The sequence below is a fragment of the Grampus griseus genome (assembly GCF_964374135.1).
Source record: "Grampus griseus genome assembly, chromosome: 5".
In the NCBI taxonomy this organism is placed as follows: domain Eukaryota; kingdom Metazoa; phylum Chordata; class Mammalia; order Artiodactyla; family Delphinidae; genus Grampus; species Grampus griseus.
The window spans coordinates 1,118,754-1,142,685 of record NC_138998.1 but is presented as its reverse complement, the minus strand read 5'-3'; the positions used below and the strand labels follow the sequence as shown (position 1 = coordinate 1,142,685).

Genomic DNA, 23,932 nt, shown 5'->3' with positions numbered 1-23,932 from the left:
TAATAAATAAACATATAAGGACATACATAAATAAACATACAGCTACATGTGCATCACTACTTAATATAAACATTTACATATGGTAATAGTTAATGAAAATAATATTGCTAATTTCTAATACAAAATCTGATTTTCCAAGTAATATTCTTAAATTTTATATCACACCAAATTACGGTTATGTCTTCTACCACAAAACAAAGGGGGAGGATGATTCTATGATATTGAAAAACAAATTAAGTAAAAACAAACATCTGCAGTTTACAAACCCCTATCCAGGTCTAAAAGTAAAGTATTGAGTTTAATTATATTTTATCTTGGCAACACATAACTACTTTCTCTTGCTCTCCTTCAATAAACTAGTGATTTTACAGACAGATTGAGCTGAAACCAGTTATTTTTGAATTAGAAAAGCACTCTTTAGCATCCTTAGAAATCAAAGTTTTAAATTCTATGAACTATAACTGATAATACTTGCATACATTAACCACAGCTTCAGTGGTTAGCTAGCTGTCAAACTGAACTTCAATCACAGAAGGAATATGTTCCTGATAAACACTGTGTAACCTAAAAGTAAAACTGGCGGATAGTTGGCAGACAAGAGTGAAAAGTACCAGTGAAAGAGTGAAAACGAAAGTAACCAGTTTTACTCTCCTATCCTTTTCCCAAAGACCAAAAGAAGCTTCAAGAGACCCAAACAACCCTGGTAGGAAACCTCAAGTGGCACTGATGAGTCTCTATAGAAAATCCTTGGCTAAAAACGTTTCCAAAGTGCAAGCCTGCCCTAGGAGTCAATTAGGTATCCACACTTCGTTGTGATTTAACTAATCATGTGATTTGGAATGGACAGAGGTATTTGGAACAATGGTTGTTAAACCTGGTTGTCCAATAGAAATACCTAATGTGTTGGTGAAAAACCCATTTTTATGTGTCTCAACTCAAACCGACTGAATCTGCATGGATCAGGCCCTGGAATCTATATTTTTAACATGCCCTCTCCTGTTGACTGGGATGTGAGCAGCCCCCAGACGACTGCACATACAGGACCATACAATGACCCTGGGATTACTGATCAAATACAACACATGCATTTTACAGATGAACAAACCAAAGCACAAAGACATGACGTCCAGAGATATGAACATATTACAGCAGGTAATACAGATTTTCTGAAGAACATTTATACTCAGCATAAAAACCAGAGATATGCCTTTAAAATTTATAAGTCTGGTTTTACATATATAGGGACATTATAATGATATCAATAGAAACAGATGCATTAAATCTTAAGCAAGTACTCACCCAAAATTTCATCAAAGATCTTGTATAAACCCGGCACAAAGGTAACCTCTCTGCAATTCATTCCTACATCTTCATCATACACCCACATGAGCTGCAATGAGAGAAAAATTCAAAAGAACTTATGGAGTAAAAAATATTTAACATCAATTTTACAAAGCATAAATCCACATTTGTCATTTAGTCTGTAAATACTTAGATCTTCAAAGTAGAAAAACATACTACTTCAGCTGCAGTCAACCTTGCTGTATTCATCTTCAATTTAAATAGCCTCAAAATTGAGAAATTGTTCATTTTGTATCAAGTCTGTGTTCTTACTCATACATAAAGTCAGCTTTAATATAAGGCACCAAAAATTGTTAGAAACAGTATTTAAGTAAAATAGGAAAAAAAATATGTTTACTTTACACTTTTACTTCACACATTATATTTTTCTGTAGTATAAGTAGCACAGAGTAAACAGTATGAATGCAGCATGATTTTGGAGTCAAAGACACCCAGCTTTGAATCCCAGCTCTCACTAGTTGAGAGGTCTGAGCAACTTACTTAAATTTAACTGCTAGAAAAAAATTGCTATGCATAAGCCAAGTCCATAGTAAGCATTAAACAACAGTCATCAATGTGTATATATAAATTCTAGAATTTAAAATAAACGACAGCATGAACTTCAGAACCTTTAAAAAGTTCACACAGCACCATTTTACTTTATACGTCTCTATACTTCTCAGATAGTTTTTAGCTCCCAGTTTTTTTAATTTCTAGTGAAAAATTAAGACATTTCTACCTCTTAGATCTCTCTCCCTACTTTCTATTATTACCAGAGACATGAAATTGTGTACTCACAGAGCATATACTTACAAAATTTTATTAAAAAGTAGATATACATCTAATTTCAGTAAAATTTAATAATTACCTGTGTCAATGGCTCCACCGACCCAATGTACGTATCAGGACGAAGGAGAATATGTTCAAGTTGTGTCTTTTTCTGATACACTCTCTCAACAGACAACTTCTTTGAAGAATCATTTTTGTTTGCAGTTTCTGACTCTTCTTTTTTTGCAGCATTGTTCTGATCAAAAAGAGTCTAAAATTAACCAAAAAATCAAATTTAAATAACCTACCAAGGGATAAACTAAAATGTATATGGACACATAACATAGGTTTTCTCTTTAACAACAAAATTATCTTTCAGGCTCTGATTTTTAAGTTCTAAAGAGAACACAGGTCTATTTACTGAAAATCTAGTACCTTTTATAATATAGTGTGAAACTGCAGTTTTGACTGAGCCCAAAAAGTAGGTATACATAGTTACCAGAATAGCTAGAACAGCCTACAACTATTCAATCAAGAAATATTGGAAGAGCTTCAAGATGGCGGAAGAGTAAGACGCGGAGATCACCTTCCTCCCCACAGATACACCAGAAATACATCTACACGTGGAACAACTCCTACAGAACACCTACTGAACGCTGGCAGAAGACCTCAGACCTCCCAAAAGGCAAGAAAGTCCCCACGTACCTGGGTAGGGCAAAAGAAAAAAGAATAAACAGAGACAAAAGAATAGGGACGGGACCTGCACCAGTGGGAGGGAGCCGTGAAGGAGGAAAGGTTTCCACACACTAGAAGACCCTTCGCGGGTGGAGACTGCGGGTGGCGCAGAGGGAGCTTCGAAGCCACTGAGGAGAGCACAGCCACAGGGCTGCGGGGGGCAAAGTGGAGAGATTCCCGCACAGGGGACATATGCCGACCGGCACTCACCAGCCCGAGAGGCTTATCTGCTCACCCGCCGGGGCGGGCGGGGCTGGGAGCTGAGGCTCGGGCTTCAGTGGGATCCCAGGGAGAGGACTGGGGATGGCGGCGTGAACACAGCCTGAACGGGGCTAGTGTGCCACAGCTAGGCGGGAGGGAGTCTGGGAAAAGGTCTGGAGCTGCCGAAGAGGCAAGAGACCATTGTTCTGGGGTGCGCGAGGAGAGGGGATTCCGAGCACTGCCTAAACGAGTTCCAGAGACGGGCGCGAGCCACGGCTATAAGCGCGGACCCCAGAGATGGGCATGGGACGCTAAGGCTGCTACTGCCGCCACCAAGAAGCCTGTGTGCGAGCACAGGTCACTATCCACACCTCCCCTCCTGGGAGCCTAGGCAGCCCGGCACTGCCAGGGTCCCGGGATCCAGGGACAACTTCCCCGGGAGAACGCGCGGCGCATCTCAGGCTGGTGCAACATCACACCGGCCTCTGAGGCCACAGGCTCACCCCCCATCCGCACCCCTCCCTCCCCGCGGCCTGAATGAGCCAGAGCCCCCGAATTAGCTGCTCCTTTAACCCCGTCCTGTCTGGGCAAAGAACAGACCACCCTCAGGTGACCTGCATGCAGAGGCGGGGCCAAATCCAAAGCTGAACCCCGGGAGCTGTGCAAAGAAGAGAAAGGGAAATTTCTCCCAGTAGCCTCAGAAGCAGTGCATTAAATCTCCACAATCAACTTGATCTACCCTGCATCTGTGGAATACCTAAATAGACAACGAATCATCCCAAATTGGGGTGGTGGACTTTGGTAGCAACAATACATATATTTATTTTCTTCTTCTCTTCTTGTGAGTGTGCATGTGTATGCTTCTGTGTGTGATTTTGTCTGTATAAGCTTTGCTTTTACCATTTGTGCTACGGTTCTGTCGGTTTTTTTGTTTTTGTTTTTTTTAGTATAGTTTTAAGTATTTGTTATCATTGGTGAATTTGTTTTTTGGTTTGGTTGCTCTCTTCTTTCTTTTTTTTACTTTTTAACTTTTTAATTTTTCATAATTATATTTTATTTTAATAACTATTTTTTTCTTTCCTTTTTTCTCCCTTTTATTCTGAGTTGTGTGGATGACAGGGTCTGGGTGCTCTGGCCAAGTGTCAGGCCTCTGTCTCTGAGGTAGGAGAGCCGAGTTCAGGACATTGGTCCACCAGAGACCTCCCAGCTCCACGTAATATCAAATGGCGAAAATCTCCCTGAGATCTCTATCTCAAAGCCAAGACCCAGCTCCACTCAATGACCAGCAACCTATGATGCTGGACACCCTATGCCAAACAACTAGCAAGACAGGAACACAACACCACCCATTAGCAGAGAGGCTGCCTAAAATCATAAGGTCACAGACACTGCAAACACACCACTGGACATGGACCTGCCCACCAGAAAGACAAGATCCAGCCTCATCCACCAGAACACAGGTACTACTCCCCTCCACCAGGAAGCCTACACAACCCACTGAACCAAACTTAAAACACTAAGGGCAGACACAAAAAACAATGGGAACTACTAACCCGTAGCCTACGAAAAGGAGACCCCAAACACAGTAAGTTAAGCAAAATGAGAAGACAGAGAAACACACAGCAGTTGAAGGAGCAAGGTAAAAACCCACCAGACCAAACAAGTGAAGAGGAAATAGGCAGTCTACCTGAAAAAGAATTCAGAATAATAGTGAAGATGATCCAAAATCTTGGAAATAGAAGGGAGAAAATACAAGAAACATTTAACAAGGACTTAGAAGAACAAAAGAGCAAACAAACAATGATGAACAACACAATAAATGAAATTTAAAATTCTCTAGAAGGAATCAATAGCAGAATAACTGAGGGAGAAGAACAGATAAGTGACCTGGAAGATAAAATAGTGGAAATAACTACTGCAGAGCAGAATAAAGAAAAAATGAATGAAAAGAATTAAGGACAGTCTCGGAGACCTCTGGGACAACATTCAACGCACCAACATTCGAATTATAGTGATCCCAGAAGAAGAAGAGAAAAAGAAAGGGACTGAGAAAATATTTGAAGACGTTACAGTTGAAAACTACCCTAATATGGGAAAAGAAATAGTTACTCAATTCCTGGAAACGCAGAGAGTCCCATACAGGATAAATCCAAGGAGAAACATGCCAAGACACATATTAATTAAACTACCAGAAATTAAATACAAAGAAAAAACATTAAAAGCAGCAAGGGAAAAAAAACAACTGACAAACAAGGGAATCCCCATAAGGTTAAAAGCTGATCTTTCAGGGCTTCCCTGGTGGCGCAGTGGTTGAGAGTCCGCCTGCCAATGCAGGGGACACGGGTTCGTGCCCCGGTCCGGGAGGATCCCACATGCTGCGGAGCAGCTGCGCCCGTGGGCCATGGCTGCTGGGCCTGCGCGTCCGGAGCCTGGGCTCCGCAAAGGGAGAGGCCGCAGCAGTGAGAGGCCTGCGTACCGCCAAAAAAAAAAAAAAAAAAAAAAATGCTGATCTTTCAGCAGAAACTGCAAGCCTGAAGCGAGTGGCAGGACATATTTAAAGTGATGAAAGGGAAAAACCTTCAACCAAGATCATTCTACCCAGCAAGGATCTCATTCAGGTTCGACGGAGAAATTAAAAGCTTTACAGACAAGCAAAAGCTAAGAGAATTCAGCACCACCAAACCAACTCTACAACAAATGCTAAAGGAACTTCTCTAGGCAGGAAACACAAGAGAAGGAAAAGACCTACAATAAAAAACCCAAAACAATTAAGAAAATCGTAATAGGAACATATTGAAAATTACCTTAAAAGTAAATGGATTAAGTGCTCCAAGAAAAAGACATAGACTGGCTGAATGGATACAAAAACAAGACCCATTTACATGCTGTCTACAAGAGACCCACTTCAGACCTAGGGACACATACAGACTGAAAGTGAGGGATGGAAAAAGATATTCCGTGCAAACGGAAATCAAAAGAAAGCTGGAGTAGCAATTCTCATATCAGACAAAATAGTCTTTAAAACAAACACTATCGCAAGAGACAAAGAAGGACACTACATGATGATCAAGGGATCAATCCAAGAAGATATAACAATTGTAGATACTTACGCACCCAACAAAGGAGCACCTCAATACATAAGGCAAATGCTAACAGCCATAAAAGGGAAAATCAACCGTAACACAATCATAGTAGGGGACTTTAACACCCCACTTTCACCAATGGACAGATGAGATCATCCAAAATGAAAATAAATAAGGAAACAGAAGCTGTAAATGATACATTAAACAAGATAGACTTAACTGATATTTATAGGACTTTCCATCCAAAAACAACAGAATACACTTTCTTCTCAAGTGCTCAGGGAACATTCGCCAGGATATATCATACCTTGGGTCACAAATCAACCTTGGTAAATTTAAGAAAACTGAAATCATATCAAGTATCTTTTCTAACCACAATGCTATAAGACTAGATATCAATTACAGGAAAAAATCTGTAAAACATAGAAACACATGGAGGCTAAACAATACACTACTTAATAACCAAGAGATCACTGAGGAAATCAAAGAGGAAATTAAAAAACTACCTAGAAACAAATGACAATGAAAACACGATGACCCAAAACCTATGGGATGCAGCAAAAGCAGTTCTAAGAGGGAAGTTTATAGCAATACAATCCTACCTTAAGAAACAAGAGACATCTCAAATAAACAACCTAACCTTACACCTAAAGCGAGCAGAGAAAGAAGAACAAAAAAACTCCCGAAATTAGCAGAAGGAAAGAAATCATAAAGATCAGATCAGAAATAAATGAAAAAGAAATGAAGGAAACAAAAGCAAAGATCAATAAAACTAAAAGCTGGTTCTTTGAGAATATAAACAAAATTGATAAACCATTAGCCAGACTCATCAAGAAAAAAAGGGAGAAGACTCAAATCAACAGAATCAGAAATGAAAAAGGAGAAGTAACAACTGACACTGCAGAAATAAAAGATTGTGAGAGATTACTACAAGCAACTGTATGCCAATAAAATGGACAACCTGGAAGAAATGGACAAATTCTTAGTAAAGCACAACCTTCTGAGACTGAACCAGGAAGAAATAGAAAACATAAACAGACCAAGCACAAGCAATGAAACTGAAACTGTGATTAAAAATCTTCTGGCAAACAAAAGCCCAGGACCAGATGGCTTCACAGGCAAATTCTATCATTTAGAGAAGAATTAACACCTATCCTTCTCAAACTCTTCCAAAATATAGTAGCAGAGGGAAGAACACTCCCAAACTCATTCTATGAGGCCACCATCACCCTGATACCAAAAGCAGACAAAGATGTCACAAAGAAAGAAAAGTACAGGGCTTCCCTGGTGGCGCAGTGGTTGAGAGCCCACCTGCCAATGCAGGGGATGCGGGTTCGTGCCCCGGTCTGGGAAGATCCCACAAGCCGCGGAGCGGCTGGGCCCGTGAGCCATGGCCGCTGAGCCTGCGCATCCAGAGCCTGTGCTCCGCAATGGGAGAGGCCACAACAGTGAGAGGCCCGCATACCGCAAAAAAAAAAAAAAAAACTACAGGCCAATATCACTGATGAACATAGATGCAAAAATCCTCAACAAAATACCAGCAAACAGAATCCAACAGCACATTAAAAGGATCATACACCATGATCAAGTGGGGTTTATCCCAGGAATGTAAGGATTCTTCAATATATACAAATCAATCAATATGATACACCATATTAACAAATTGAAGAATAAAAACCATATGAACGGGCTGCCCTGGTGGCACAGCGGTTGAGAGTACGCCTGCCGAGGCGGGGGACGCGGGTTCGTGCCCCGGTCCAGGAGGATCCCATATGCCGCAGAGCAGCTGGGCCCATGGGCCGTGGCCGCTGGGCCTGCGCATCCGGAGCCTGTGCTCTGCAACGGAAGAGGCCACAGCAGTGAGGCCCGCATACCGCAAAAAACAAACAAAAAACCGTATGAACATCTCAATAGATGCAGAAAAAGCTTTCAACACCGATTTATGATAAACACCCTCAAGAAAGCAGGCATAGAGGGAACTTACCTCAACATAATAAAGGCCATCTATGACAAACCCACAGCCAACATCGTTCTCAAAGGTGAAAAACTAAAACCATTTCCACTAATATCAGGAACAAGACAAGGCTGCCCACTCTCACCACTATTATTCAACATTGTTTTGGAAGTTTTAGCCACAGCAATCAGAGAAGAAAAAGAAATAAAAGGAATCCAAATCAGAAAACAAGAAGTAAAGCTGTCACTGCTTGCAGATGACATGATACTATACATAGAGAATCCTAAAGATGCTACCAGAAAACTTCTAGTGCTAATAAAAGAATTTGGTAAAGTAGCAGGATACAAAATTAATGCACAGAAATCTCTTGCACTCCTATATACTAATGATGAAAACTCTGAAAGTGAAATTAAGGAAACACTCCCATTTACCATTACAAAAACAAGAATAAAACACCTAGGAATAAACCTACCTAAGGAGACAAAAGACCTGTATGCAGAAAACTATAAGACACTGATGAAAGAAATTAAAGATAATACCAACAGATGGATTCAATGCAATCCCTATCAAACTATCACTGGCATTTTTCACAGAACTAGAACAAAAAATTTCACAATTTGTATGGAAACACAAAAGATGCCAAATAGCCAAAGCAATCTTGAGAAAGAGAAACGGAGCTGGAGGAATCAGGCTCCCGGACTTCAGACTATACTACAAAGCTACAGTAATCAAGACAGTATGGTAGTGGCACAAAAAACAGAAATATAGTTCAATGGAACAGGAGCGAAAGCCCAGAGATAAACCTACACACATATGGTCACCTTATCTTTGATAAAGGAGACAAGAATATACAATGGAGAAAAGGCAGCCTCTTCAATAAGTGGTGCTGGGAAAACTGGACAGGTACATGGAAAAGAATGAAATTAGAACACTCCCTAACACCATACACAAAAATATACTCAAAATGGATTAAAGAGCTAAATGTAAGGCCAGACACTATAAACCTCTTAGAGGAAAACATAGGCACAACACTATGACATAAATCACAGCAAGCTCCTTTTTGACCCAGCTCCTAGAGAAATGGAAATAAAAACAAAAATAAACAAATGGGACCTAATGACACTTAAAAGCTTTTGCACAGCAAAGGAAACCATAAACAAGACCAAAAGACAACCCTCAGAATGGGAGAAAATATTTGCAAATGAAGCAACTGACAAAGGATTAATCTCCAAAATTTACAAGCAGCTCATGCAGCTCAATATCAAAAAAACAAGCAACCCAATCCAAAAATAGGCAGAAGACCTAAATAGACATTTCGCCAAAGAAGACATACAGATTGCCAACAAACACATGAAAGAATGCTCAACATCATTAATCATTAGAGAAATGCAAATCAAAACTACAATGAGATATCACCTCACACCAGTCAGAATGGCCATCATCAAAAAATCTACAAACAGGGCTCCCTGGTGGCGCAGCGGTTGAGAGTCCGCCTGCCGATGCAGGGGACATGGGTTCGTGCCCCGGTCCAGGAAGATCCCACATGCCACAGAGCAGCTAGGCCCGTGAGCCATGGCCGCTGAGCCTGCATGTCCGGAGCCTGTGCTCCGCAACAGGAGAGGCCACAACAGTGAGAGGCCTGTGTACCGCAAAAAAAAAAAAAAAAAAAATCTACAAACAATAAATGCTGGAGAGGGTGTGGAGCAAAGGTAACCCTCTTGCACTGTTGGTGGGAATGTAAATGGATACAGCCACTATGGAGAACAGTATGGATGTTCCTTAAAAAACTAAAAATAGAGCTACCATACAACCCAGCAATCCCACTACTGGGCATATACCCTGAGAAAAACCATAATTCAAAAACAGTCCTGTACCACAATGTTCATTGCAGCTCTATTTACAATAGCCAGGACATGGAAGCAACCTAAGTGTCCATCGACAGATGAATGGATAAAGAAGCTGTGGCACATATATACAATGGAATATTACTCAGCCATAAAAAGAAATGAAATTGAGCTATTTGTAATGAGGTGGATAGACCTAGAGTCTGTCACACAGAGTGAACTAAGTCAGAAAGAGAGAGACAAATACCGTATGCTAACACATATATATGGAATCTAAAAAAAAAAAAAAAGGTCATGAAGAACCTAGGGGCAGAACAGGAATAAAGATGCAGACCTACTAGAGAATGGACTTGAGGACACAGGGAGGGGGACGGGTTAGCTGGGACAAAGTGAGAGAGTGGCATGTACATATATACACTACCAAATGAAAAACAGATAGCTAGTAGGAAGCAGCTGTATAGCACAGGGAGTTCAGCTTGGTGCTTTGTGACCACCTAGAGGGGTGGGACAGGGAGGGTGTGAGGGAGGGAGATGCAAGAGGGAAGAGATATGGCGATATACGTTTAGGTATAGCTGATTCACTTGGTTATAAAGCAGAAACTAACACACCATTGTAAAGCACTTATACTCCAATAAAGATGGTAAAAAAAAAGTGTATACGGTTCAGAAACTCTTCTCATTTTAACAGTATTATGTCTCTGTAGATCTCATAATGGAAATAAATATTTGCTATGAAAAAAAAGAAATATTTGGCAATTCTGTAAGATATCAGGTTAATTTTTGTAGTCTTCAAAACTTTCCAAGGAATGTGAATTCTTATCAGGTTATAGGTTGACAACGACTGAACCTGGCTGGTTGCAGGGCTCCCCAAAACTTCCCAATGTAAGCCTTTGCCATTAAGCTACTTAAGACTATAGTAAAGAGTGGGCAAAAATAACCTGCACAGAATAGTAACCTATGTAGTTAGCATATACTGACAGGGCTGAGAATACCAAGCATGGTTTTATGACATCTCAAACTTCACACTTTTGTAGGCCATGCCAATAATTCCTTACATACCAGCACTAATGCCCCATTTCTGAGGCACCCTATAATTCCAGTTTCCCTGCTAATTCCAAGGAAGCAGAAGTTGTGATCCTAATTCTAACTCCTACAGAGATAAGGATCCCAAACAAAAATTCCCAGTGTCTGGAGACTTCCCTGTCTTCTTAATAGCAACAGAGAACACATCTCTCTCCTTCTGGGATTCCCTAATGCTGACAACTAAGACATCCCACTAAGAGAAAGTTATTATGATGGCCGTTTTTTCAGAGCCCCAAAATAACTCAAATATAAGACACAGCAAGATATTTTCATAGGTATTTGAATTTTAGGAGAAATGAAACAATCAGAAGACAAACAATGGGGGGCAGAGAGATTTTGTGCATTTGAACAAGCAACATACCACTTCAAGACCTAGGCATAGCCATACCATCATCTTTAAAGTTATTATTTTCAAAAACATGTCAAATGTATGTTTAAAAAATCAAAATACATAACTTCTGAGTAGTCTAGCGCAAGACAAGAATTTTAACAGATAAAACCTATGGAAATTCAAACATCAATTACAATCTTCCAATGTCATAAATTTTACATAAAATTAAAGAGATTTTCTTATACATTCTTTCATTTATAAGGTTACCCATTAACACTGCTCAGTCAATTAAAAATAGCTTTGGACATAAGAAAATTCTGTTTCATAAAGTCTTCATATTCTATTTCTGTCAAGCTAATTACATGACGAACCTGCTGGCCAGAAAAATGAACTGTTATTTTTAAAATGCCAGATAGTCTCCAAATTTCTAATCATGTCCCTTGCTTTTCGAGATGAGATAATTTATAGAAACAAATCTAATAATAAAAACATAACTGATTTTTTTAAATGGGTCCTCAAAATAGTTAGAACAACCATCATAATGACCAAGATCTCATTCTTTAAGGAAGTGCTTAAGGATGATAAATGCTATGCATTCAAAGGTGGATAACAGTAACCTCTCACCATTAACTTAGAACTTTGCAATTCTGGCATAAACCTCAGGAACTTATAATAACAATGCGAGTAAAGGCTTTCCTATCCCAGGCTACTCCTCCAAAGCAAAGCCCACCACAAAGAAAACATTTTTAAGATTAGACTCCAACAGAGACTTCTGCATTTAGCCCTGAGAGTTAACACTGAGCTAAACTGGCACACTGGTATGGAAAACAGGGTAGAGCCTCACCTCACTCCTTTTTCGAGGATTTATAACTTTTTCCACATCCCCTTACAACCAGTCGCCATCTCTTCCTCCCAAATCGCCATCTCTTCCTCCCAAATCGCCATCTCTTCCTCCCAAATCGGTACATGAGAATAGGGAATGTTTGGTTTGCACCTGCCAGATCCTTATCCAGTTCAAAAAGTTGTCATTCTTGCTAGAATAATGTCTCAAAAATCAAAGACTACGTAATACGTAGTCTGCTTTGTTAGATTACTATTTGTAATCTTTTCCAGGAATATAATAATACGTAAATACTTAAAAAATAAGTGTGACAATATACTTAAAACATTTTATGCCAAAATATTTCTTCCTACATGTCACATGACAGGTGTTGAGGAAAGGAAAAAAGGTACCATTCTATTTAAAGTAATGAAAAGCTTAAGGACTATGCACTGTTTATAGAATACCATAATAAAACAGATGATCTGTCGATATTTCAAATCAACTCTCCATGATGATATTAAATAATTTCCAAAACTTCATATAAACCTTTAAACCTGGATATTTAATTGAGTAAATATTTTTAATTACCTATACAAAAAAATAGGTGTGTTAATTAGAAACTTCCCTTACTATAACTTTTATATAAAATTATATATAATCAAGTATTTTTAAATTAGTAGGTTATTAAAATTATACTGTTTAGTGAATAAAGTTACAAAAGGATATTAAAAAATATGAGCCCATTTTCATCAGAAAAAAATTACACACGATACATACACACCTAGGAAAAAATATGAAATGCTGTTTACCCAACAGAATATAAATAAAAATTGTGAGAAGTAGAAATATTTTTCATGTTCTTTTCTGATAGACGTTTTCTAACTTTCTACAATGAACATATATTAAACTATTTTAAAAGCTTATTAATCCATGTATATGAGAACATAAGCTAGAATAAAACTGAAGGTTTCTTTTTTTAGAGACACTGTTTGTACCTACTTATTACTTCTGCAGTCCCAACTTTCTCACTAGAATCTAGGCAAAAAGGTTCAGTGAAACCAAAACAAGCCGGCAGTCCTGGCAGCGTAGAAGGCAGGGAGTGCACATTCCTACTCTCAACTAGGGGCAGCCTGCACCGCGCACTGACTCGGGGCAGCAAACACAGAAGGGTCTCCCCTGAGAGGTCTGTCAGCTTTTCTGACAGAAGCCTGGATTAATGGTCTCTTGCAGCTCCTGTTTATTAGCAGAAAGTGTCCCCCTGAATATTGTCCAGGCCACTAAAACTCAAAATCTGAAGGTAAGGGAGGGAGGGCAACTCCCCCCGCTTCAATGGGATGGCTCCATCCCTAGAACAAACAGGTGTGAATACAAACATCCTTGGCCTGAGAACAGAGAAACTAAATGAGAAAAATTCACTGATCACCTTCACTGCAGCTATTATTACCACTATCTCTAGCTCTTGAAAAGAAAGTCACTCTGAGTAGAAATTCAGTTCAATCGGTGTTGCTGATAATATTCAGAAAAGAGATCAAGAAATTAGCTTCTATAAAAACAGTCCAGCAAACTCATATCTACGTTTATAAAAGCACTCTCAAGCCCACAGCTGAAAAGGAGAGTGATATACATTTGATACTTATAGGCTAACAGAATTATGCTCATTTTCAACGATGAAAACAAGGGGTCTTCTGATAAAAAAAAAGATTTAACCTTTTCTTATCTTGTATTTTCATAGTAATACGGTATCTTGTACTATAGTAATTGCACTAAGTATTCCACATTGAATAAAAATTAACAGTATGCCATTGAAAATAATCAACTACAAAGAGCATTCAGAATAAATTTTCATTAAGGTCTGATAGAATTGAAATCTTATGAGTTAAGTTTATTTGTAATTTATTTTATTTTATTGTCTTTGTGCGCACAAAGCACCAAACTATTTATAGTAATAACGCCAGCACCCAATTATACTGGAATCTAAGCACTCAGGGCACATTTTCATCCCCACATAAAACTAAAGGCAATGAAAATGCAAAATAAACCCATATTAAGATAAATATCCTCCAGGTATCTAAAAAAATTTTAATTCTATCATTTGTGATTTATACATATGATGATGCCATAACTGACTTTTTCTAAAGTTCAAAAGCTGGCTGCCATGTTAAAAAATGCTTTATTGAGAATTCTTAAATTATAACAAAAATGTCAAAATAATACGTTAAATCTATTTGAAAATATTAATCTATTTTATAGCACTTTGCAATATTGCTAACTTCTAATAAAAGAATATAGATTTAATATTTATCAAAGACTCAAACTTTATCAAGAATACTTCAACTATCAGAAAAGGAAAAAAAAAATTCCAATAAAACAAACTCCTAATTTCACTAAGAGTATGTACCAAGATCATTCTGTAAAAAGAAAGATTCTTCCGTTCACAGAGTGGTCACCTGATATACAGCAATTTGAGACAATCGCCCATAGTTTGTTTTTCTGTGGAAGAACGAATTGCTGCCAAAGAGGGGAAAGGAGATGGTTTGCCAGTTGGTGCAAAAAAGGAACTGAGCCACTCATCCACACAACAAGCACAGAAATCTCACCATCACCAAGCCAACAAAAGTGGGACCAGCAAAAGCTTAGCAACAAGCCTCTTTTCCTATCTTCTATAAAGACTGTCTCAGACTCCACATTATCCTTTTATAATATCTCCTCTTCTTTTCTCCCTCAAGGCTGCCATGCTTTGATATTCATTTCAGCCACGTTTCACCCATATAACCACGGAGAGGGCCATGTTATCTACCCAGCATTAATGTACTTCCAGAAATGCCCTCCCAAACCAAGGGACAAGGAGAGAGGTAGAAGATGAGGGATACTTAATATCATAAGAAATGCTTAAATGTCCATAGTGAAAATAAAAAATATACTTTCTCTAAAAAGCATCCAAATCAGAAAGAAAGAAGTAAAATTGTCACTAATTGCAGAGGAAATGATATTATGTAGAGAAAACCCTAAAGACTCCACCGTAAAACTATTAGAATAAACAAATTTAGTAAAGTTGCAGGATACAAAATCAATATACAAAAATCTGTTATGTTTCTGTAAACTAACAATGAACTATCAAAAAGAGAAACTAAGAAAATCCTACTTACAATTAAAACAAAAACAGTAAAAATTAAAATACCTAGGAATACTTTTTTTTTTTTTGGCCACACGGTGCAGCATGGTAGTTCCCAGACCACGGATGGAACACATGCCCCCCTGCAGTAGGAGCATGGAGTCTTAACCACTGGACCACCAGGGAAGTCCCCACCTAGGAATAAATTTAACCAAGGAGGTAAAGGAACTGTATACTGAAAACCATAAGACATTGATTAAAGAAATTGAAGACAAAAGTAAATGGAAAAAAATTCTGTGTGCATGAATTAAAAGAATATTGCTAAAATGTCCGTACTTCCCAAAGCAATCTGCAGATTCAATGCAATCCCTATCAAAATTCCAACAACATTTTTCACAGAAATAGAACAATCTTAAAATTTATATGGAACCAAAAAAGACCCTGAATTGCCAAAGCAGTCTTGAGAAAGATGAACAAAGCTGGAGGCATAATTTAAAACTATATTACAGGGACTTCCCTGGCGGTCCAGTGGTTAAGACTCCATTCTCCCAATGCAGGGGAACTAAGATCCCACATGCCGCATGGCATTGCCAAAACAAACAAACAAACTATATTACAAAGTAATATAGTAATCAAAACGGTGAACGTCATTTAAAGAAGACACATGGATCAATGGAACAGAACAGAGAGCACAGAAAGAAACCCATGCGTATATGGTCAATTACTTTATGACAAAGGATGCAAGAATATACAAGGGGAAAATGACAATCTCTTCAATAAGTGGTGTTGAGAAAACTAGACAGCCACATGCAACAGAATGAAACTGGACCCCTATCTTACACCATACACAAAAATTAACTCAAAATGATTAAAGACTTGAAGTAAGAACTGAAACCGTAAAACTCCTAGAAGAAAACATAAGTAGTACATGCCTTGACATCAGTCTTTGCGATGATTTTTTTTTTTTAACTTGATCCCAAAAGCAAAAATAAACAAGTGGGACTACAGCAAACTAAAAAGTTCTGCACAGCAAAGGAAACCATCAACAAAATTAAAAGGCAACCTAGCAAATGGGAGAAAATACTTGTAAATCATATACCTAATAAGGGGTAATATCCAAAATACATAAAGAACTCATACAAGTCAATAGCAAAAAACAAAAACAAAACACACACACACAAAAAAAAAACCCCAAAAAACACCAATTCATTAAAAAAAAAATGGGCAGAGGATCTAAATTGACATTTTTCCAAAGAAGACATACAGATGGCCAACAGGTATATGAAAAGGTGCTCACCATCATTAATCTCAGGGAAATGCAAATCAAAACCAAAATGAAATATCACCTAACACCTGTTAGAATGGTTATTATCGAAATAACAAGTATTGGCAGAATGTGGAGAAAAGGAACCCTTGTACATGTTGGTGGGACTGTAAATTGGTGCAGTCCAGATGTAGAGAACAAACGTATGGACACGAAGGGGGGAAAGCCGCGGGGGGGGGGTCGGGGGGTGGTGTGATGAACTGGGCGATTGGGATTGACATGTATACACTGATGTGTATAACACTGATGACTAATAAGAACCTGCTGTATAAAAAAATAAATAAAATTTAATTTAAAAATTAAAAAAAACTGACTTGTATGTATGTTATAAACGGGAGAATTTTATGGTATGTAAATTGTATCTCAATAAAGCTGGTTAAAAGTTTTTTCCTTAAAATAAATAAATAAATTGGTGCAGTCACTATTTAAAACAGTATGAAAGTCTCACAAAAAAATTTAAAATAGAATTACCATATGATACAGCAACTCCACTCCTGGGTATTTATACAAAGAAAATGAAAACACTAATTTGAAAAGATATATGTATCCCCATGTTCACTGCAGCACTGTTTACAACAGCTGAGACAAGGAAGCAACATAAATGTCCATCAATGGATGAACGGATAAAGAAAATGTGGTGTTTATATACAATGGAATATTATTCACCCATAAAAAAGAATGAAATCTTGACATTTGGGACAACATGGGTAGATCTAAAGGGCATAATTTTAGTGAAATATGTCAGAGAGAGAAAGACAAAAATACTGTATGATCTTACTTATATGCGTAATCTAAAACAAAACAAAACAAAACAACCGAACTCATAGATACAGAGAACAAATTAGTGATTGCCAAAGTTGGGGGGAGCAGGGAGATAGGTGAAGGTGCTCAAAGGTACAAACTTCCAGTTATAAAACAAGTTCCTGGGGACGTAATGTACAGTAAGGTGACTATAGTTAATAATACCGTGTTGTCTATCTGAAAGTTGTTAAGAGTTGATTTTTAAAGTTTTTGTCACAAGGAAAAAAAATATGTAACTACGTATGGTGATGAATGTTAACTAGACTTATTGTGGTGATCATTTTGCAATATAAGAAAATCTTCTCAGACAAAAGAAGTGAGCGGGGCTTCCCTGGTGGCACAGTGGTTGAGAGTCTGCCTGCCAATGAGTGGCCCCCGCTCGCCGCAACTAGAGAAAGCCCTCGCACAGAAACAAAGACCCAAAACAGCCATAAATAAATTAATTAAATAAAATTAAAAAAATAAGTGAAATACTGATCCCTTGATTTTTTAAAAACGAAGAGGGGGAAGACGTGTGTGTGTGTGTGTGTGTGTACACTCATCTAAGAGCTTACCATGGGCAAAGCACTATGGGAATTATATAAGTACTCTCATTCCTCATAAAAGCTCCATGAAGTAGACACCATTACTAATGACTCCCATTTTACAGCAAGGAAACTGAGGTCTGAAGAATGTAAGCTAACAAAGCTCGTATTGAAGAAGCTGAGTTACGAAACCAGGTGATGTGATTTTTTAGCCCATACTCTTAAAAGGCATCACACTTACATTATTCAAAATACATACACCCTGAAAGGGGCGTGTACTCCGTAGCTTTTTGTGTGAAAGTAAAAGAAAGGTTAGTGGAAAGATATCACGGAATAAAAGACAAATTGTTTTGGTTGTTACTGTCTTTAAGCCAGGGGAATGTGTAAATGATGGTTAGGAACATAGGACTGGTTTAAATCCCACCTTTGCCTTAGTCACATGATTAACAGTTTGTTACCTAATCTGTAAGCCCGTCTCCTTCTCTGCAAATGGGAATAATTATACCGATCTCACCTCTTCTTTAAAACTGAGTCCTATTTGTATTAAGATTTTTAAAAATACAAAAGAGGCTTATAATTTTTTTAACGTACTTAGTAAAATGCAACTGTTGCTATCACCCAAGTATTAAACATATCTGAAACTACTGATGGACACACCCACTTCTATTCAGAAAAGTTAGGAGTTTCTAAAAATTGTTCTCATTGTAACTGCAATTAGTTACTTGAGAATGTATCTAAAGAACATTGTTATGTAACCACTTGTCCTAAGAATGACAGAAGACTTTTGAGGAAGTTAGTATGTCAATTATCTAACTGGTTAACAATAACTGAGGTTGGATTATGTATCCAGCTCTTTGATAAAAACTATAAAGGATACATGGTCTCTGACTCCAGGAGTTGATAATCTAATTGTTAAAACAAAAGTATAAAACATAAAAGTTAATTAAAAGGAAAGATATTTATGTTTTATGATCCACAAGGGTGACAGAAAAAGATGAGTATAAACTGGAAGATAAACGTTTGGTGAGACCCTGAGCTAGCCTTTAAGAGTAACTAAGATTTAGACTGGTAAAGAGACAGGCATTTCTGTTGAAAGATAAGCATGCAAAGTGACAAAAACAAACATGATGCCCAGGGGACAAGTGAAGAGGTAAATCTAACTATTAGGATGATATGGAATAAATTTCAATTGGCACATAGTTTATAAAAGAAGTGGCTTGAAAGTCTGGTTGAGGAGTTTAGACTTGCAATAATAAGCCACTATAACAAAGTTTTTAATATAAATCTTTAAATAATATTTAAATATAGTCACATTTCCTAAATTAGAAATATTCACAGTCAAAACAAAGTATGCTTTATATTTCATTGAATTTTACTTTTAAAAAACTCCAATGTTAATAGTTTTATATTTAAGAAACTTACAGTTTAGAGGTGAATACTGAAACATCTACAGATAAAGTGAATTTGCTTTGCTTCAAGATAATGAGAAGGGAAAGGTGGGTGACCTTGAGCTGTAACTGCTGAAGCTTGATGATAGAGGGAATGTCTTTATACCATTCTGGCCACCATAATTTTATAGGCTTAATACTTTCCATTACAGTGGGTTTTTTTTTCTTAATCTACTAAATTAGAGTAGTACTGGGAAAAGATCAATATTCACATAGTGATTAACTGTATTCTAATAAAACAAAATTTGTTTTTTGCAACCACTTAAACATGATAAAACACTGACTGGATGAAACAGATTATTAGGGTCTACAAATCAAAGCTTTACAAACCAGGGACTTCCCCGGTGGTCCAGTGGGTAAGACTCCGCGTTCCCAGTGCGGCGGGGGGTGCTGGGAAAGATCACTGGTCAGGGAACTAGATCCCACACGCCGCAACGAAGACCCGGCTCGGCCAAAATAAATAAATAATAAATATATATAAATAAACATTTTTTAAGAAAAGCTTTACAAACTAAAAGTTCAAGAAATTCTGCTTGCTTCAGAGAAGCTTTCATAGCTGTTGTCAATTTTAACTCAAAATAGTTTTACTATAGTACTTATATTTTTCACTTTTTTTTTTTTTTTTTTTTTTTTTTTGCGGTACGCGGGCCTTTCACTGCTGTGGTCTCTCCCGTTGCGGAGCACAGGCTCCGGACGCGCAGGCCCAGCGGCCATGGCTCACGGGCATGTGGGATCTTCCCGGACCGGGGCACGAACCCGTGCCCCCTGCAACGGCAGGCGGACCCCCAACCACTGCGCCACCAGGGAAGCCCTCACTTTTTAATTTTTTAAAGTATCTTGTTAAGATATTGCGAATCAAACACAAACCCAATGCACTATTATTAAGGAGAAGTTAATAATCTTAAACCACTTTGCTTTGTGGTTTCAGAAATGTAAACTTCTGTGCAGTGACAATGTTAACACTACCCTGTAGCACACATCCCAACACAAGTTGCTACCAGCAACACATGGTGTTACCCACCCCCACCCCCTAAAAAGAAGAACGATAGCAGGGACTGATTCAATTTTTATTTCTTCCTGTTACCCACAAACAAGTAGTAATATGACATGGTTCAATAAAGCAGGCAAAATTAACCCTCTTCAGAAATAGATGACCTCCGCAACAAACTCCTGAACTCTTGCAAAGGAATAATCTGCTTTCACTCTGGCTCAAAGATATTTTACGTAAAAGCAACTTTCTTCTCAGTGTGTATTTCTTGAATTTCACCGATAAAGACAAACATTTATTAAGCCCAGCAATGTATATTACTCATTTAATTATCAATGCAACCTTATCTTACAGATGAAGAAATAGGCTTAGAAAGATTAGGTCCCTTTGTGCAAAGTCCCAGTGATTACATGTCAGGCAGGATCAGAACCTACATCAATGATACCAAAGTCCATGCTCATAACCACCTCCCTATATTGCCCCCCCGCATAAAATTAAACTATGGTCTATGGTCAATGGTGTATATTATGGACATAAAGATGCTCATATAACCTGACAAATTTAAAGCAAGCAGCAAATCTTGAAGTAGACTTAGGGAGTGATTATCTTTTTAATAAATTTCTAATTCAAGAGGATATAATTTATAAATAAAAGATTAAGTGATTTTTATTTCTTATTTTACTATATTTCCCATATAGGTTTACAGTGAGAAAATACTGAATCAGTAAGTCAATTTTAGTTTCAAATGAATTTTTCTGATATTGAATGACACCCTCTAAGTTTCACGAAATTTCTTCTGTAAATGAAAGGAAAATTTCCTATTGAGATTGAAAGAAAAAGTGGTCATTTCATTATCTACAAAGTTAAGGAACAGTAAACAAAAATATTGCTTTTAAATGTTAAAACTAACCAATTCAATCTTGGAGCAAAATGTTTACCATTACAGAGAATCAGAGGAACACTGATGAGGTCTCAAACACTTCCAAACAGTGAATGAGAACCATCTGGCTAACTCCATTTTCCGAAGTTGTTTGATTTTAGTAACGAGGGTAAAGGCCTTCTTTTGCATTTATGCAAACCTCCCCCTCCTCTCCGCCGCCCCCCCACCATGTTTACATGAACGGCTAACTTATTTATCTGACGTTTTCTCTCTCCTGGCTCTAGTCTGTTCATACTTACTACATTATTGAAGTAATACACAAAATTCGGACAGTCCAACAATGACAGTCTGGCAAGTTAGTCTGCAAAGCATCTTGGCATGCAAACATAAATGGTCAAAATATTTTCCTGTTAGCGGTACAACTCGCCTAAACCTCACCCAAACAAAGAGAAAATGAACAACTTAATAAAAATGCCCATAGGAAAGTCTCCTTGGGTGTTTTGGAAAAGGGAGGGTGCAGCCAAAGTCCCCTGGGAAAATGTAAGGCTTTTTATTTTTCTCCTGGATGCCTAGTCAGTTGGCTGAGCCGTGTGTGTGTGTGTGTGTGTGTGTGTGTGTGAGAAGTGACCCTGCTGTGTGTGTGAAATGACCCTGCTGTGTATGTGTGTGTGAAGTGACCCTGCTGTGTGTGTGTGTGTGTGAAGTAACCCTGCTGTGTGTGTGTCTGTGTGTGTGTGTAGGAAGTGACCCCGGTCTGAACTCTCTGCTGAGCCAGTGTGTGTGTGTGTGTGTGTGTGTGTGTGTGTGTGTGTGTGTGTGTGTGTGTGTGTGTGTGTGTGTGTGTGTGAAATGACCCTGCTGTGTGTGTGTGCGTGTGTAGGAAGTGACCCTGGTCTGAACTCTCTGCTGAGCCAGTGAAATGCGGGTGAATTATCGATCTGCCGTGGGAATCGGATCTCTCTAGGTCTTCCCTCCTCTACTACTTGCCAGCAGCAGGAACCGAGCGCCGAAATGCTCTGACTCCAGGACAAATCACTTGGGTCACCTCGGCGACACTGTCCACGCAGCCCCCCGCCCGTTTCGCCTGCGAAGCTGACGCAGGTAAGCGCTTTTAATAATCCCCCTGTGACAGACGTACGAGCTACAAGGTTTCACTGCTGTGAAAGAGCCATCCCGAGCGCGCTTCCAACAGAACGAGACCCTCGGCACTGAAGTGCACACGGCTGCAGTCACATCCCTCACCAAATCCATTCTTCCCTGAGACGCGACAGCGTCACACATAGTGGCACTTACAGCACACGCACACGGACCCGCACCTCTCTCCCGGCTTCTCTTAAGACACATTTGGAGCAACCGCTGACCCACACGGTCACACACGCACCCCTGCTATCCCCACCATCTCCTGCCCCACCGCCCTACAAAGCTTGCGCAACAGCAAAGAAAATGAAGCGTGGGGGCCCCCAGTCCTGCTCACGGTCTGCCCCCCAAAGTTTCAAGTGCACGCTGCGCGCCCGCAGCCCAAGCCCCCGCCGAGGCGGAGAAGAAAGAAAAGGGGCGGGCGCAGGGTTCCGCCGGCAGGCGCCCCGACGGGGCGCGCCTCTGGGGGCCCGGATTTCCCCGTCCTCCCCCACCCCCAGCAGGATCCACCGGGCGGAGCCCTCCACGGCCGCCCGGGAACAATGCCCCGGCCCAGACCCCCGCCCCGCCGCCCCCACTCACCACCCAAGTCAGCGCCCCGAGGCCGCCAGCTCCCGCGCCGCTGCCGCCGCCGCCGCCCGCCTTGGCCATGGCGCGCTCCTCCGCTCCCGGCCCGAGGCCGCCGCTCCGCCTCCCGCGGGCCGCCCGGCCCCGCCGCTCCGCACAGACCGCGCGCCCGCCGCTCTTCTAGCGGCGCCGCCCCCCGTGCCCCATCGCCGACCCCGGGGCGGACGCCCAGCCGAGCCCGCCGAGGAGGCCTCGCCGCCCGCCGCCCTCAAACTCGAGGCGCGCGGCCGCGGCGCCCGGGCCTGCGCGGCCGCCGAGGAGGCGGCGCCGGAGCAGGAAGCGCGGAGGCCGGCGGTGGGCGGCGGCGCTGCTTCCTCCCCGCCGGGCCGGCCGAGGCCCCGAGCGCGGGCGTCCGAACGCGGCGGGGACGCGGCAGCTCCCTGTCCTTCCTCAGGCTCCGCGGAGGCCGCCCTCGGGGAGCGGAAGCAGGGTCGCCGCCGCCGGCGCCTAAGCCGCTTGTGTCGGCCGCGCCACAGCCCGACTTCTTCACATCCACTCGCCGAGAGGGACAATAAGCGGAGCCGCCGCGGCCGCGGTCGCCTCCCTCCTGTCCGGCATAACACCGCACACACTCGCACCCCGGGGAGGGCTGGGGTGGCCGGGGGAGGGCGGGCGGGAGCAGCGGCCGCCCCGCTGTCACTCACGCCGCGGCGCCCAATCGGCGCCCCGTCGGCCAACCTATCGGCCAATCCCAAATTCCCAAGCCCCCGGAGGGGCGGGACCCGAGCGGGAATCGTCATTGCGGGTAGCAACCGAAGGGAAGACTTGGGGTTTTTTGTTTGCGTGTGTGTCTGAGGGTTTTCCGTTTGAAGGCAGAGCAGGGGCTGCAGTCAAGGGTCATTTGAGGGCGGCAAAGGGAAAAGGTCGACTTGGCCTTGGGTCGATTTTAATCCTCCGACCGCGCTGTTTACTCTAGCCCTGAGGGCGA

General features: G+C 40.4%; 1 protein-coding gene across 3 annotated transcripts in view; it reads right to left on the bottom strand.

The window, feature by feature from the left end:
* The window catches only part of TOP2B (DNA topoisomerase II beta), a gene marked incomplete at its 5' end in the record, with an annotated part of 66,400 nt that extends 43,350 nt beyond the window's left edge, over positions 1-23,050 (bottom strand). For 2 of the 3 annotated variants that reach the window (XM_082654896.1, XM_082654898.1), the window contains 3 exons: positions 1,300-1,390; positions 2,210-2,380; positions 22,960-23,050. In XM_082654896.1, coding sequence (XP_082511022.1) covers positions 1,300-1,390; positions 2,210-2,380; positions 22,960-23,028 — 331 coding nt within the window. The remainder of the gene's footprint in view (positions 1-1,299; positions 1,391-2,209; positions 2,381-22,959) is intronic. The other variant, XM_082654897.1, reaches the window with a different exon arrangement.
* Between the last annotated feature and the right edge of the window lie 882 nt (positions 23,051-23,932).